This window comes from Microplitis mediator, chromosome 3, assembly GCF_029852145.1.
Source record: "Microplitis mediator isolate UGA2020A chromosome 3, iyMicMedi2.1, whole genome shotgun sequence".
Taxonomy (NCBI): domain Eukaryota; kingdom Metazoa; phylum Arthropoda; class Insecta; order Hymenoptera; family Braconidae; genus Microplitis; species Microplitis mediator.
Window position 1 is genome coordinate 22,525,092 of NC_079971.1, and position 16,926 is coordinate 22,542,017.

At 35.6% G+C, this 16,926-nt stretch overlaps 3 protein-coding genes and 1 pseudogene across 3 annotated transcripts; 2 read left to right on the plus strand and 2 right to left on the minus strand.

The window, feature by feature from the left end:
- Positions 1–705: 705 nt before the first annotated feature.
- On the minus strand, positions 706–2,733 carry LOC130665484 (uncharacterized). Its single transcript, XM_057465905.1, has 2 exons — positions 2,191–2,733; positions 706–1,412 (listed from the first exon to the last, which is right to left on the minus strand). Exons 1-2 carry the CDS (start codon positions 2,414–2,416, stop codon positions 1,234–1,236), a joined length of 405 nt encoding a protein of 134 aa, XP_057321888.1. The 5' UTR covers positions 2,417–2,733; the 3' UTR covers positions 706–1,233.
- Positions 2,734–2,933: 200 nt separating this feature from the next.
- On the minus strand, positions 2,934–5,625 carry LOC130665988 (uncharacterized). The gene is made up of 2 exons (XM_057466622.1): positions 3,205–5,625; positions 2,934–3,112 (listed from the first exon to the last, which is right to left on the minus strand). Exons 1-2 carry the CDS (start codon positions 3,521–3,523, stop codon positions 2,934–2,936), a joined length of 498 nt encoding a protein of 165 aa, XP_057322605.1. The 5' UTR covers positions 3,524–5,625.
- Positions 5,626–6,499: 874 nt separating this feature from the next.
- On the plus strand, positions 6,500–7,055 carry LOC130665989 (uncharacterized; annotated as a pseudogene).
- A 4,600-nt stretch (positions 7,056–11,655) lies between these two features.
- Positions 11,656–14,187, plus strand: LOC130665990 (uncharacterized). The gene is made up of 4 exons (XM_057466623.1): positions 11,656–11,672; positions 12,054–12,151; positions 13,199–13,558; positions 13,932–14,187. Exons 1-4 carry the CDS (start codon positions 11,656–11,658, stop codon positions 14,033–14,035), a joined length of 579 nt encoding a protein of 192 aa, XP_057322606.1. The 3' UTR covers positions 14,036–14,187.
- The last annotated feature ends 2,739 nt before the right edge of the window (positions 14,188–16,926 follow it).

Genomic DNA, 16,926 nt, shown 5'->3' on the forward strand with positions numbered 1-16,926 from the left:
CTTTCTACTAATAGAAAAACAGCTGAAGATCAAAACAAGCCGGTGTCGACGGAACCCAAGTATTATTATTAGTACACACACTTGGCTCGTATATTCACTGTCCTATTTAACAGTCAATAACGTGCGATTACATGTTGGCAGCTACGAATAATAAATTGATGGCGATGAACTTGTTATTGAACTTGACCTAGGAGGGCAGCGTGAATAATAGATGGTTACGTCTGATTATCGTTTGTTATTCACAGTACTACCTCAATGTCAAATTGGTTTGTTTACTTTCGTTGGCTCTACATAATTCAAACGGGGTCACATAGTTGATAAAACGACAGTAGCTAATTACCTTATCGTGAGTCAACGAGTTAGGGAATTTCGTAGGTCATTGTTGCTTAATTGGTGAGTCATCAATAGACCGAGCAAGATTAGGAGTTCCTGAATCTGATCGGCTGATGTCGTCGCTGTCATCTGGACTGGTAAGGAGATCTTATTAACTAACGCCTTAATTGGTCTACAGATGTCCTGGCAAAACGGAATTACTCAATGTCCATTTGTCCAGTAATACGTCTACTTTGGTCAGAAGGCATTTAGACGTTTCATAGCCTTATAGTATACCCAGCGACTTTTTGGTAGAAACTGATCAAGGATCGAAAAACGGCTTCTGGAAGTTCAAACATTTTGTAACCAATGTCAGGGACTAAGTACTTGGAAATGTAAATGACCGAGCTGACTCATCTCTGAATCGTAATAAGTGATCGTCATACTACGAACGTGACACTTGCGTGATCTAGAACAAAGTTAAATAAATAGGATAGGTCAAGACCATCAATAAATGCAAATCGAAGTTTGTTTGGTTTGGCTATGAATATTTTACTTTGTGTGTTGTTTTCAAACTATTGCTACCAGTAAAAATTAGCGATTAGCTATTTTTACAGTTTGTTTATCAAATATTGTTTACGCATTCGTGGTATAGAGTTAAATACCTCGTTATCGATAAATTTTAAATTAAAACTGCTAATCCAAACCGTATGTTAGAATGTTTGTGTTGGCGCAAGATTTCATAATCAGCCGCGTTCACGGTTAATGTTATTGCTATGGGGTAAGTATTCTGCTGAGGATAAAAATTTGAGCTAGAGAGATAAACACGATTCAGCCTTTGAAGTTCTTGATGATTGTTATTTTTGAGAGCTTAAAATGTATAATTCAATAAAAATCTAAGGTTATATAAAAATAGAGTGTTTATTTTTTAAAAGGTCTACAAAATCTCAGCCACATTTTGGATAGGAACGTTATCAATGCATTAGATTTTCTTGTTGGTGACAATATGTTACCAGTCAGGTAACTTACGAATACCAATTCCTCAGGAATACAATCAGGGTCTTGATTCTTTATGAACATCAGTCCGTCAGCGTAAGAATCTGTAAGAAATGATGAAAATTAGCTTTCGCAAAAATGTTTGTTTTACTTTGGTGTAATGGACTCAGTAATGGAAAGCAGAACCGAAGTCAGCGGGGTACAAGTTTATCACACCCACTCCATGGGTTATTTGATGTAACTTTTAAAATGCGGCCGTAAGATGGACGGTGTGATCCGGCCGTTATGGGTCGAGGTCCATCGGCGGTTTCCTTTTCTCTGATTCCTTTTTCGAAGATGCGATTCTCTCGCAATGATGAACAGCATAAAGCTCCCCACCACAAACATTTTGCTAACAACCAGGTAGGGGTAGGTGTGGAATATTTCCACTTCAAGACTTAACAATTATTTCGGTAAGGCTAGATGGATAGATAAAATGAACGGAATACGGAATAGGACCAGATAGCTTAACTGCTGGCATTATTTAATGTAGCGTTTGGTTTGCTTTGGTGTAATGGACACGAATCAGTGCAGGCGTTGACGAGGTACAAGTTCATCACCCCATAGAATTGGGTCCAAAACCTGACGTAGATGTTTAATATTAAAGCCCCCACTAGTAGTGGCCAAATTTACCAGCAGGGATTTCCCTTCACACTGCGAAAGAAAGTAGTAAGTCGGCCTCAGCAGCATGGTAAGGTAAAAAAGTTTAGGAAAGGGACAAGGTTGAGAAGATTTGATAGGAACTAGGGTTATGACAGAGTAAAGGTTCAAATGCTGAACAGAGGTTCCAGATTATGACTTAGTGGTAATGATTCTTAAAATGTTGTACTAATAATGACTCACCTGTTACGTATTCAAAGGTCCCACAATATTCATTCCAGCCATGTAAAGGTGGTTCACAATTAATGATATTTTTAAAGGAACGGACTATCTCAGTCCTAGGCGGATACGGCACTGTCACATAAGCTACATTTCGTTTGACAATCCACCAACTCGGAACACATTTATACGGATTTCTTCCATAAGTTGATATATCAGAGAATTTAATTACCGTGAACTTTTTGGACATTTTGTTGTTGTAGATGGTTGTAACAGATATGGGAGTTATGAAAGTTAGGACAGTACTGACTAAAAATAGCTACCGAGAAAGTTTAAATAACTGCACTATTCCATCTCGACCACCTAGCCGGAAAGCTTCTCCAGAAAGCTATCGATCGAACTGAGTGCATTAGATTCTGTAATAATTCAGTTGTTATAAGACATGCAATAAATCGTCAGTCATGTGAAAGCATTCAGCAATATCTACGAGTGGGTTTGGCTGTAAATGTTTGATTAGAATGGAACAAATTTAGTTACAAGATGATAATTCAATACGTGGTAGGTAACGAAATGGAAAATATGTTGATTGAGTATTTTCTGCCACAATTGAAGCGACTGCATCAGTTTACGCGAAAAATGACTGCGGTAACTTGTGTGGACTGGGCAAGTCTAGTATTGACCCTAATTTTTTTCGAGATTGGAAATTACGTTTTACGGAACGAAAAAAGGAAAAAAAACAAAAATGAAGTTCAAAATTCAAAAATTATTTAATAGTTGAATAAGTTTGCAACTCTAGACCACAGACTATAGATCAAAGTAATCGGATGATAGCGACCCAATTTTTCCAAACACTCAAGGCTTGCTTGTTTCCATATCATCAGAGCTTCTTCATCCAGCTCCGTATCATTTAGCCGTTTTATATAAAGCATCCCCGCTTCGTATGAATCTGCAATAAGAACATTTTATCAACTTTAGTAAAATGTTGTTATTGTAGTGGTCAGAGAGTTTCTGCTTACTCAATCAAAAAGTGTGACTCACCTGCTTCAGATTCAATCGAGACCGGGTATGTATTCCATCCCTCTGCCGGCAACTTGCAATGATAAATGCGATTGAACGATAGTGCCAGCTGGTCTTCTGCCGGGTAGGGCACTACTGCGCCATTTGCATTTTCGAATTTAGCCCACGAGCTTGGTACGCATTTGTAAGGGTTTTTTCCAGGTTGCACCACCCCCGTAAACTTGACAACGGTAAACTTTTTTACACCGACCATCTTCGCCTTGTAATTCTTGCGTAAGAACGTAACTTCACAGTACAGGATAGAACTTCTAGAAAAAGTAGCCGATTTCCACAAGCGCATTGTATTTATACAGTTGCGGCAAGTGATTAAGATAAATACTGTGTCAGGGGTCTTTGTGATAAGTGCATCGAAACGGATGTGAATTAATTACTCAACAAAAACACACGACTCAGGCGTGCTAGTGTCATTATAACTAATTGAATATAAAAGTCCAACATGGAACAAATCCATGTGTCATTGAAAACTATTTGTTCTTTTTTACACACGTAGGATATGTTCTAGTGATTGAAAACTTACGTAGAAAACTACGAGTGCCTAGAATTGTAGTTCAAAATTTTCTCGAAAAGGTATTGATTTCCCTAAGGCAGTGCTGCCAGAACGTGCGATATTTTTACCCCCTCCTGCCATTACACTCCATGCAATTTCACCACCGGAAGGGGTAAAAATTTCGCATTATCTGACAGCACTGCCCTAAGGAATGATCTCAGAATTTATCAGAAATCATCTTCTTGGGACCCATGTAAAAACCTTTGCTGGATTTCTCTTGATTTTCTTCCTAGGGCCATGAGGTAAAACAAAATTGAACGGTTATATGATATGGAAAATAATCTTATTTAATAATGAATTGGACATGATCTGACAGTAGGTTAAAGGCTAGTAGATAGAGCCAAACAAATAAATCAATTAACTTTTAACTCGAGCGATAAGAAATCGTCTAATTGAAAATTTGCAGACGATAAACATCCTGGTTCATAAATCAAAATTCGACAGTTACTTGCTAATTAGAAAATTTCGATTTGGCGACTCTGCCTAGTAGGGGTCGAGACGACTTGTTTGAAAATCCCACACAAGTGCTTTGAAGTCGTACCAGGAACGATCTTCATCTCGCAATTTTCTAAATGGTATATTTCAGAAGATATGACAAAAGTCCGTACTGTTGATGTTATTCCACAAACTTTTTTTGGCGATGACGTCATCATTTTTGATACGTCAATGATTAACTTTGTTCACTATTAAATTCACGATTCGAAAAGCTATAAGATTTTTTTATGGAAGCAGCAGTTTGTCACTAATAAGTATGTTTTTGTAGAACCGTTACTCTACAGAATGGTATCTGATCAACAACAAATTTGATTTTTTAAATCAATAATTGGAAAAGCTATTATATTTCCAAATTAAACAAAGATTAATTCCTTGACAATGCACAATTAACATACAATCAATAGCTAATTATCATTCATTAGTCTCGTAGGTGTTTTGATCATGCTACTGCGTCGTTAGTATCACGACGGCCGTGTTATCCATTAGCATAATAGATAACCTATTGCAGTAGTTCAAGTGCTATGCTATCTTGATCTATTTTTAGTGCTTGCTCATTCCTAATTGCTGAAGGTCCACAGCTTTTAGGATGTTTCGTTGAGTTATCACTTTTTTATGGGTACAATGGGTCTAAGTGACTTGCGGGTGTGAAATATGCAGTAAAGGTTGAAAATGGAAACTCAAAAATCTTACAACCAAGCAAACATCTCGAGTAGACCAATAGTAGTAGCTATTTCTAGATTTGTTATGGGTTCATCATTTCGTCTTTGTGTGAGTGACTCACACTCACACACTCACCTGTTCCCCTGGACTAACTACTATACGATTGATTAATATAACGATGCTAACTGGTAACCAATTACTTTCAAATGCTTCACCCACTTTAGGGGGATGTTTCCTCACCTATTTGGGTGCAAACACGTGTTGTATATTTGCCTCTACTCCAGGCGATACCCTTGATCACAAAATATACTGATGTGACGATGAGGGTAGACGTTGACCGGAGATCACCTCATTGACATGCGGTGTCTTACCAGGACGATCTCAGGACATAAAGAGACTTCTGGTTGAAGTACCCATAGAGAGACCCATTGGTCACACTGATTCCCTTTACTGGTCAACAGGCTGCCTCGATGAAATGGTAAGACGTGGACTTGCTTTATCACGGAACCCACTTTGGGGTTAACTGCGATAATTTACAATCTTTGGATTGTTGTTCACAAATTTTATCTTACTGATAACCCACAGTGATCAAGAAGTTAAAATTTATCTGTGTTTTTAATTGAAACTGATTGGTCTATAAATCATGTAGATTCGCCTGTGTTACCCAATCTGTTGACACCGTTTCATAACACTTGTTCTACTTTTTAAATAAAATAAATAAAAAAATCGGTCTGTCAGTTGACCCTGCGGGCCAGCCCCAAAACTTCCCGCTGTTTTCGAGCTCGTTGAGCTCGAAAACACTATTGTGAATACATTTTCGAGCTCTACGAGCTCGCAAATACTTTTGTATGCCATTGTTTTGTAAAAAAACATTTTTTAGCATTTCTTTCTCCCACGATATCTCGCGAACGAATTAACCGATTTTGATGGTTGAGGCGGCAATCGACGCGTTTTGTCAAGTTCTAAAGCTGATAAAATTTTGGATTCGATTTATCGAGTCGTTTTTGAGATATTTCAGGAAAAATAAAAAAAATTTTTTTTTTTAATTCTTTCGACAACGGTTTCTCTTGAACGAATGAACCGATTTTGATGGTTGAGGTGACATTCGACGTGGCTTATAAAGCTCTAGAGCCCAGTCCATTTTGGAATAAATCCATCGAGCACATTAAAAGTTATCCAAAAAAAACATTTTTGAAAAAACTTTATTTTTGGAATATCTCTGAACGAGCCCTACCGATCAAGCTCAATTTTCTCTCGGCTTCAAGATATTGACAATCCGCGTCGAATGGCACCTTAAAGTTCAAAATCGGTTCATCCGTTCAAAAGATACAGGTATTTACATACGTACGTACGTACGTACGTACGTACATACGTACGTACGTACGTACATACATACATACATACACTCGGACATCATCTTGAAATTAGTCAGAATAGCTTCCTAGGACCTCAAAACGTCGACATCTGATGGAAATTCGATTTTCGTAAATCGGACCGAAACCAATAACTTCCCGAATTTTTGAAAATTTACAATTTTCTTAGCGGGAAGTTAAAAATGATGGTTGATGGTAAATATCACTATATTTGCATCGTCCCTCAAGAGTGGAAGAAATATCGCCGTTCAGATTTGGAAAAACTACTTTTCAAACGTACAAGGAAACATTTTCACTTAAAAGGTCAAATAAAGGGCGCAGTGATAAAAATTAAAAAAGTGACTACTAAAGTGAAGTACTATAATCTGAAGTTATGGATGAAAAAAATTAGGGACAAGAGTAACTATCCTGATGAAAAATACTTCTGGACGCTGATGCATTGGTGACTATTTATTTAAAAGGTAAGTTGACTTTTGCTTTTCGAACTTGTGCCACATAACCCTCGTTCTCAACACGGTCTTTTTATTATCATCGTTCACTTTATCAAATTGACAATAAAAACAATAATAACAGTTTTGTAGTGGCTAGACATTCCGTCATTTGCTTTCAAGTCTTTGATAAGGCACGTGGTCTGCTGCTATTTGAGTCTTTTTAACGATGCCATTAATATACACATGTTATATTCCCAAGGAGTGGGCAGTTATTAATAAACCACTTCTGAGAAAAATAGTGACAAGAGAAGCAAATAAACAATGGAAAAGATGTAAACGCATTGATGGCACCACAATTAGCTTGAAAAATACGACCGCGAAACTAGTTCAATACGATTTCGTAGTGTGGATGCGGAAATCTTGGGACCAGAGCGATTACCCAGATGTAAATCAATATTTCGCAATTCCTATTAATTGTATAATTTGTTCAATGCGGTAAGTTAATCTTGTTTCAATTTCAGGTATTATCCACGAAAGTTTGGGTACTTCAACAGTACTTCAACAATAATAAAACATGAAGTAGAACAGCCTCATTTAAAGCAAAAACGAATTACTGATCTTTTCCAATAAGTTTTTTGAATAAATATGTTGATTATCTATGTAGCTTGCATTTGTATGTATATGTATTTGACTTTTTCTTTTCTGTTTGCCCGCTCCGAAACTCGAAACCAGTTACTGCCTAACTCGAAATCCTCCAACTCGGAAACTGTAACTCGAATTTTTTTGCCTCTCCCTTGAAGTTCGAGTTATAGAGGTTCTACTGTATAAACTTAATTAATTCTATGTTATGTTTGTTTCAGATGTTGATATCAGCGCACACGCTTTACGTAAGATACATCGCTTATGGTTGGTTAGAGTAAGTTAGGAATAGAAGAAACAATGGGAGACAATAGACTTCGTTAATGTTTATATTGTACTAGCGTGTCGTTTTTCATATATTTATTTTAATGTGTATTTTCGTGTCATTTGCATATATTATTTCGCTTCCGACCAATCATGTTACGAATAGTTCAACTTCACGTATATTTCATCTAAATTTTATTATAGGATTACTGAATTGAATCATTATTGCGCTACTGTAAGACGAAATTGTAATTGATAGAATATTCTTAGTTTATTGTGTAAAGAAAAAGATGCGCACTATGGGTTGTAGCATTTTATTAAAAATAAGTTTATGTATTTGAGTCAACACAGCATGTGCGTTTTATTTTCCTGGTGACCCAAACGTGCTCAGAAAGTTTTGCAGAAAAATGACGTCTCAGGTGAGAGGTAAGTAAACTCCGAAAGTGGATACAGCATTAATTTTAGCTCAAAGAACATTAGATTAATGACTCGTGTCAACAAAACCTAAGCATCAGCTCATAATACAGATTATCGTTTGTCGGGTGTTGCTACCTTACACTAACACGGAAAAAAATTTTCGGTAGCAGCTACCAAATGCCAATCGGTAGCTGCTACCGAAATAGTCGGATGCTGCTACAGAAATAGTCTGCAGGAAATACTGAATTAGCCGAAAGCCAATACCGAAAAAACGGTAACCAATACCGGAAAAAAGCAGCTACTGATTACGTTCTTTTAAGTACATCTTAAAATGAATTATTATTGCTGATGCATTAGTTTTCCTATTGTCTTCCGTAATGCGATTTGTTTTTGGTCTACTTGCTTAACACAATTTGGTTGATGATTCTTGAGGTTTTCTCGAAGTTTCGCGGAACCAATTTTCGAAACTGTACTTTTAGTTGGCACAACAGCAGCCCTCGATTCTGGGGTTTTTCTATTTATAGGTATTCCTTGTTTGTCATATGCAAAGGCTACGAAAGTCCTAGCTTTCTCAAGCTTCTCTACTGCTTTTGATTGCCTGGAACCAGTCATAACAGCCGGTTCCTTCGGAGTAGACAGTTTTTGAGTTACTTTGTTATTTTTTAACACTGGAGTAGAAGCTTTTGCTTCATCCTTATTACTCGGGTCATTTTTATCGGGTTTTTGAGGGCTCATTATTTTGATTGAAGTCACCCTTTGCAATCTGAGAGATCAAACGAAATTCGTTATTTCATTTTAATTGCACATGAAATAAGTTATTTTACTGGCTACAATGAGTAGATTAGACTTACATGCCTTCAAGTATTGGTTGGTTAAATAAACTCACTTGATTCACACACGTGCGACTTGTAGCACTGTCTGATAATACTAACAATTTTGTTAGCTACGATGATTAATAAAATAATTAAAAACATTAATTCCTGCATTCGTTAATCAGTGTTACAAACAACAAAACCTTGAATGATAAATAGTCTTCAAAAGTTAAAGCTAAGGTTATGTAATGCATATTTAATGTTTGTTGCAACGCCTGTATGCAAATTGCTGCTGTTATACAACAAAGTTTTTCTTTTTCTAAACCTGTTTCTACTATAAAACAGATACAAGCTCATGTAGTCAACAATCCATGATCTATTTTTAGATTATTTCGATGAAGTTAAAAAGTAAAAAGAGGTGACAATAGTTTTGTAGTTTAATTTATTACCAATTTGTGTTAGTACAACAACATTCTTAAACATTATGTTACGAAAAGTATAAACATATATCATTAATACAATGAGGTATAGAAACATAACATTTTTTTTTAGTGTCCCGTATGAAAAAACCATATACTGTCGATAATATATAAAAAAATATATGGTAAATAACTGAACATATATGGCGGCAAAATAATTAATATTGATTAATATATGATTTATCTTATATAATAATTTATACGTTTAATATTATAATAATCCATATCATTTATAATATATGTGATTATATACATGTGATATTGTATCAAAAATTATATGTCCGCTTTATATATTAATTTATAACGTAAAATATATGTTTCATCTTATAAATTAATTTATAATTTCAATATTATTATAATCCATATAATTTATAATATATGTAATTGTATACATTTGATATTACATCTCAAATTACATTCTCGTTTTATATATAAACTTATAATTTTAATATTATAATAATTTCGATATTATTATACATAAATAATGTAAAAAATACACTCATACCAAAAATTAAAGGAACAAAAAAATTTTAGAAATTTTAGTGATTTTTGCAAGACTGTAACTTCATGAAAAATAATCGTATCAAGATTTACAATAAAGCATTTTACAGCTCTTGAAATCTCTAATTTTAGATTTGTGCAAATATATATGAACATATATCTATATAAATATATATTTACATACATTTATACAAATATATGTGAACATATATTTATATAATTATATATTTATACGTATAAATATTATATGTCAGTCATATAATTAAATCATATATCTTATCATATAACTTAAAGTATAGTATAAAATATTACAAGCAATATTTATAAGTTAGCATGTAAAAAAAATATATTACCGATATATATGTTGCAAATTATAAAATCATATAATATTTCGGCAAAATTTTGTATATGGCTCCATATATGACTTCTTATAATTCCATATAATTTATCATATATTTTGAATTATGCTGAAGCTCATATATTGCTTTTTCATACGGAGTGTTATTGAATTTACCTACAGTCGAGTCACGTTATGAGTCTGTTCGTTATGATTCCGTCGTCTTATATTTCTATTAAAGACATTTTCCCTCCGTGGCTATGAAAATAATCACGCACACACTCAAGCACTCGTAAAGAAGAGAAAGGGTGAGTTATGGTGGTCGACTACTGAGTAGAAGTAATGATACAGGAATTCTTAGGGATATATTCCCCTATGGCCCTGTAAGCGGGTCCATAACGCAACTAGACTGTAATTAAAAGTTATTTTAAGTTAAGGGTTAGTAATTTTGCAGACATAGTAACATCGTTATAGAGATTTACTTATAACGGTTACGAATAAGCATATACTGTTCAATAGTGTTAGTTGCCTCTCTAAAAGTTGAGTGAAGCCGACCCAAAAGTTGCTGCTCAGAGTAACGTGGAGATTGATCAATCGTTTGATAGGATGGGGCCGGAGTAAGAGAATATGTCGGGGTCGACGGATTACTTGGGCTTGATGAATGAGACGAAGGCTTTACCCCACCAGACGTATTAGTGTAAACCGTCACAGTAGTTTGACAACTTTTCGAGGCCGTATTCTCTTGTGAAGAACTGGAAGGATTCATTTCGTTGTACTGCTTCTTTGTGGGACTCATTCTGCGAAAAAATTTCGAAACTGCATTTTCCGATTGTTTCTTTGTAGGCTTGGTCTTGTCGGCCATCTTCTAGTTGTCACTACCGACGATATCAGCCACTGGAGATTTAATTTCTACCTTCTGCTTGTCAGCTGCTTGAGTATCTGTAAAGAACAGTTCTTATCAAACACGGCTCAGCACATCCGGGTATCCAGTTTAAATTCGAGCTGGGTAGCAGGCTCCACACATCGGGATGTTGTTTCATTTACTTTCTGAGTCTTCTTGTATATAATGTCATAGTAAAGAGCAAAATCTTTCAAGTCATATCACAGTCGAGCAACTAAAGATACGGGAGCTTCGTCACTTTTTTTAAAACTTACCTTTGTAACGTCAATTTCGTAGCCAAGTATTTGAGAAATCTCTTCAGGTTTTTCTTCAATTTGACAGCGTTTAGTTGTCAATGCTATGGACGTTCTAAGCCGCTAGCTGCTTGATGAATGAAAACATTGCAGTTCTTTCAGGATTTATATTCTTCAGATAATCATTTTCAATTGTACATCAATGGATTCAAGTACCATTTGGCGCCTTATACATTGAAAGTAATTTATGCTTGTTATTATAAGCACTGTTCAATCAGCGTTTGCAGTTCCGTAGAACAATTTTCATCGTTTACGCATCTGAAATGGTTGAGAGAACGACGTACTAACTGCTGCTAAATACCCAATTAATAGGACATCGCTTCTAGTGTCCAATTTGAATCTGACCTGGGTCAATGCCGTCAATGTCCTCAATAGGAAATTGATTTACTCAAGTGTTACCCGGTGGTATATAATCAACAGAACTGATTCATAAAAACAAAAATTGCGCGGGTGATTTTGATTTGTCAAAACCTACAACTTTAGTACCATGTCTTTTAGACATGTATTTCTGGTTCCTAATGAATGGGGAAAATATCACTCGTCAAGATCTTTGGAAGCTATCCTTAAACGAAAAATATCATGTGATCACTTAGCCAAGAAAATTGAAGGTACTGCAATCAAAGTAGAAGGAGTGACAGCTCGTCTTCGGTACCACGACCAGGAGCCCTGGATGCGGAAAGATCAAGACGAGAAATACTGCCCACATCCCAGAGAGTATTTCGGAATTTACGTGTCCTGTGATGACGTCCGAAAACGTAAGCTTAATGAACTTTAATCTTTCGATTTTATTTATTACTTTTCAGTATGATAGAGTAGGGGAGGGTGGGGCAGAGTGGCCCTCCTGAAATTTTTACCAAAAAAAAATATTGTTTGTTTTTTGACTAATTACTATAAATCCGATATGTTTGCGCATTTTTACCCTTACGCATGACATTTGGGGCAAAATGGACAAGCCCAAAATTTTGAAAAAGTGATTTTTTCATATTTTTATCGTCAAATTAAAAAAGAATTATTATAATTCCACATTTCTAGCCCTACGCATAACACCTGGGGCAAAATGGATCAGCCGAAACTTCCGAAAAAATTATTTTTTCATATTTTTCGGCCGTTTCTCTATGTAAGAGGCAAATTTAGTCACTAAAAATTTATAAAAATTAAATTTTTTTTTTTTAGTTGATAAATTTTTGAAATAAAGTAAAATTATAGAATTGATTTTTTTTTTTTTAAATAACAATTAGTATTTTTTTATATAGTGGAAACCTAAACATGCAAACATGCAAATAACCTTCTCAATAAGACAATTTATCGATAAATTGAGAAAAATATAGATAGCCCGAACTGGGAATCGAACCCAGACCAATTCGGTATCGCGCCGAGTGCTCTACCAGTTGAGCTATCCGGCACTATACTATAATCCGTTCAATTTGATCTATAACTTATTGAGCTACACCGTCTTTCGTACGGTAATACACCATTTTTATATAGTGGAAACCTAAACATGCAAACATACAAATAACCTTCTCAATAAGACAACTTACATTCTTAATGATGAAAACAATTTAAAAAAAAAAAAAACGAACAAAAAAATTTTTTTTATCACTTTTTGAAGGGGGGCAGCTCTGCCCCACAAAAAAAAAAAAAATTTTCAGAATTTTGGCAAAATGTCCATAAATTTGTTCGAAATAGGACAAAAGTAAAGTGATCTTATGGTTGAAAGCCACAAAAAATAATAATTGGCTTAGGGGGTCCGCTCTACCCCACCCTCCCCTATATTTACATAATAAACAAGATAAATGAAATCGAGAGCTCTTATTTTTTCTGAACAGCAGTACGCATCGAACAGTACATACAGTAAGACGAAGATTTGTAATTTCCACGAAAATATAGCAATTAGTGACATGTCTCATAGATATGTGTTCCTCGTGCCCCGTGAGTGGTTGGAGGGTCCCTGGGCCCAATTGGAAATTATGATTTACGACAAGATTTTAAATTACTATCGCCGATTTAGAAAAATGGGGGGTGTTGCATTCCACTATGGAGGTATCCTCGCGTTTTTGCAATATAACGATAAACTGATCTGGTTTCGCAAGTATGATGATCAACGGAGTAGGCCAGATCTCAAAGAATATTTGGCATTTTCGATACCTTGCATTCATTGCACTGAGAAGTAAGTCACATTCTTTATATTACAGTCTAGAAATTGTCCAATTTTAATATTTTTTTCTGCTATTTATTCATTTCCTTTGTTCTAGATTAATTCAATGATGCCGATGGAATATACGATCAGCAATAAAATAAATATAGATTCCAAATTACCATGTAAGATTCAGATATTGTTAATATCCCGAGTAAAATTTTGAAAATCATGTTGTTTACTTTCATTAAATCCTGCTATAAGTGTAATTTGGAGGTTCAATATGAAGGAATAACTATAGGACCCTTACCTGTCCCCATGTGTTTATCTATCCAATTATTATCCATTATCTAAAAATATCGAGTTGTATCTCGGTAGTTTTAGTAACCATCATTTTCTTTCGAGGGGGATTTCTAAACATTACCATATATCTAAATGTTTACAGAAGTCACGTTATGTTATCAAACTACTTCGCTTGTTTGTGTATTGATGCAATTAAGAATACATAATAGACTGTTACGTTCTGACGCACACAATAGATAATTTGGTGACAGTGAACTTGTTATCGAACTTGACTCATGAAAGTACCACTAACAATAGTCGTGTAGGTCGTGCTCTAATCTGATAACTGTAATGTTGCCCGAATGTCAAATTTGTTTGTCACAGCGATAAATTTGTTTTTTATTAGACTAAGGTAATCATATTTGTGTTATACAGCAGATAAGGAAATGACAACTAACAATTGTGATCCTGTGGGTCACTGTAAATAAGTTAGTGAATTGTTTACAAAGACTAGCTCGTCATATGGTACACGGTTTTTTTACTCAGCTCATATTTTTCCTATTACCCTGTTTTTGTGTAGCTGTGGACCGGCTTGTGCCTGCTGTACTGCATCATTACAGGATGTCCTGCATCTCACCTGGAGCGGCAAGGGGAAACTACAGAGAAAATCCATGCCAGTACAGTCAGTACGGGTGAAGCTCCAGTGATCGGTTAAATTCTCATGTTCCGGATCACTGGATCTTCAACCCGCGTCTAGTACCAGAGACCTCCGCTGAAGCTCATGATGTAGCTGCGGTCACCCATCCGAGTAGAAATCATGCATAATGCTACTTAACTTAGCGAAACAAACAGCTGTTTTTGCCGCTTATTTTCAAACTAATTGACAAGGTGAATGAATCGTTATCATTAACTTTGTTTTCGTATTTTCTACGCCGAAGTTAGTTGATTAGGATAGGTCAGTAACATTAGATAGTGTGAAACATAGTTTGTTTACGTTTAGCTATGACTGTTCCATCGACCCTTTGTTTTATCTTTGTTTATAGTAAGTAGACAATTCATTGGGTATTTTCATACTTTGATAAGCTTCAAGGTCAGCTACGAAGCTATCCGACTTCAATGATGCAGTCTACATGGTGGAGGAATGTCACGCCTCAGACTTGTTACTGAACCTGTCTTAAGTACTTCTTATTAAGGTCAGAATAGCGAGCGGGACGTTACTGGTAGACTAACTAAATGTACTAGCCAGGTGTCCTAAAATTATTTCGTCCATGGTGTAGTTGCAGTATCTTAAGCAGATTCGGTATAGGTAAGAAAGTCGGCCTCAGATTAATTGTTTGGTAGCAGCGTTTATAACGAAGCTGTATTATAAAACGGATCTAGTGAAGTCAGGCGTGGGCGAGTTGACACTTTTATAGCTGAATAAGTGTTAACGGCTTAGTAGTTTACTGCTTTGAGATGACCTGCCAAGATATATGATATGCACGCTGTTCATTCGTTCCGTGTGTTCAAGTGTTTATGTTGGCATAAAAATGCAATAATGAGTTACTTTTATGATCATTGTTATTGGTTCAGAGTAAAGATTAATATCTTTTTCAGTGGGGAATGCCTAGATCGATAAAAGAAATTCAAAGCAGTATTACAATAGCAAGTATTTATTTTCTAAAATGTTTAAAAAGTCTTAGCCACATGTTTGCTACGGATGTTCTCAAATCATTAGATTTTGTTTTCGACGGCAGAACATTTTCAGTTAGATACTTTATAAATATTAATTCTTCGGGAATACAAGAAGGGTCTTGATTCTTGATAAACATCAGCCCTTCAGCGTAAGAATCTGTGAAAAGAAAAATGAGAATTAGTTATAAAAAAATGTTTGTTTTTCTTTGGTGTACTTGACTTAAGAGAGCATTGAAGTCGAAAAAGTACGAGTTTATTACTCTGTAGGCTATATAATGTAATTTTAAAAATATAACTGTACGACGAACGGTGTGGCTCAATGGATATAGATTAATTAGGCCTTGCTTTGTGCCGGTCCACCTGACGACGAACCTACGCAAGTCCACTGCCCTTCCGACAACTATTGATAATTCAACTAAATAATTGTGAAAAGAACATTCATCGGTGCATGCCGGAACCGGCATGAATTCATACTTTCTTGCTTTACATCATTATTTAGTGTCATGTTTGTTTTGCTTTGGTTTGATAGACTTAAAGCAATGCTGGTCGAGATACGAGTTTGTCACTTTATTGGCTTGGGTTCGAATCCCGGTGTAGATGCTTAATATTAAGGCCCCCACTAGCAAGTGCCAGGTCACATGTAGTGGCCGAATTACCAGCGGGAGTTCCCACCACAGTGATTGTACTACAGTAGGTAAATTTTATAAGGAAAGTAGTAAATGGGTTCAAGCGCCATGGTTAGGTAGGAGAATTTAGAAAAGAGAAAAGGTTGGGAAGATAGAATAGAGACTAGGGTTAAGGCAAAGTAAAGGTCGAAATGCCAACAAGGGTGCCAGGATATTAACTTAATGTTGATGATTAATGAAATGTTGTAGTCATAATGACTCACCTGTTTCGTGTTCGATAGTACCACAATATTCCTTCCAGCCGTGTATGGGTGGTTCACAAGTAACAATATTTTTGAAGGAACGGACTATCTCAGATCTGGGCGGATACGGCACTGTCACATCAGCTACATTTCGTTCGATAATCCACCAACTGGGAACACACTTATACGGATTCCTTCCGTAGGTCGAAACTCCAGAGAACTTAACTACTGTAAACTTTTTCGACATTTTGAATGGCAATTGACTACAGATGATCTTATTTTCTCAATAGTTGGTACTCTACTGTTCAGAAAATTCTTTCTGGAGAACTTATATAGGATCAGCGCTTGGTGGCTGAGCAATAAATATCCAGACTGTTTTATTTGAGAGGTGATTGACGAGTGGGCTATAAATTCTGGAGTATGTAATAATATTTCTTTTTGTAAGACCAGACTTAATGTTCTAGACTGAAGATATAAGCCATTGCAAATCGTTCAAGTGGTAGGAAATACTAAGGCTAATTTCACAAGAGGAACATTCATCCATTGCCGTGCTCAAATAAAAGACAGTAGTTGTCC

Bases quoted from the DNA above. Each gene is read 5' to 3' on its own strand.
- LOC130665484 (XM_057465905.1), bottom strand. From the start codon at position 2,416: ATGTCCAAAAAGTTCACGGTAATTAAATTCTCTGATATATCAACTTAT. The intron at 1,413-2,190 runs GTGAGTCATTAT...CATTTCTTACAG, and splicing joins GACCTTTGAATACGTAACAG to ATTCTTACGCTGACGGACTG.
- LOC130665988 (XM_057466622.1), bottom strand. From the start codon at position 3,523: ATGCGCTTGTGGAAATCGGCTACTTTTTCTAGAAGTTCTATCCTGTAC. The intron at 3,113-3,204 runs GTGAGTCACACT...TTCTTATTGCAG, and splicing joins CTCGATTGAATCTGAAGCAG to ATTCATACGAAGCGGGGATG.
- LOC130665990 (XM_057466623.1), top strand. The intron at 12,152-13,198 runs GCTTAATGAACT...TGAAATCGAGAG, and splicing joins GATGACGTCCGAAAACGTAA to CTCTTATTTTTTCTGAACAG. The intron at 13,559-13,931 runs AGTAAGTCACAT...TTTTCTTTCGAG, and splicing joins TTGCATTCATTGCACTGAGA to GGGGATTTCTAAACATTACC.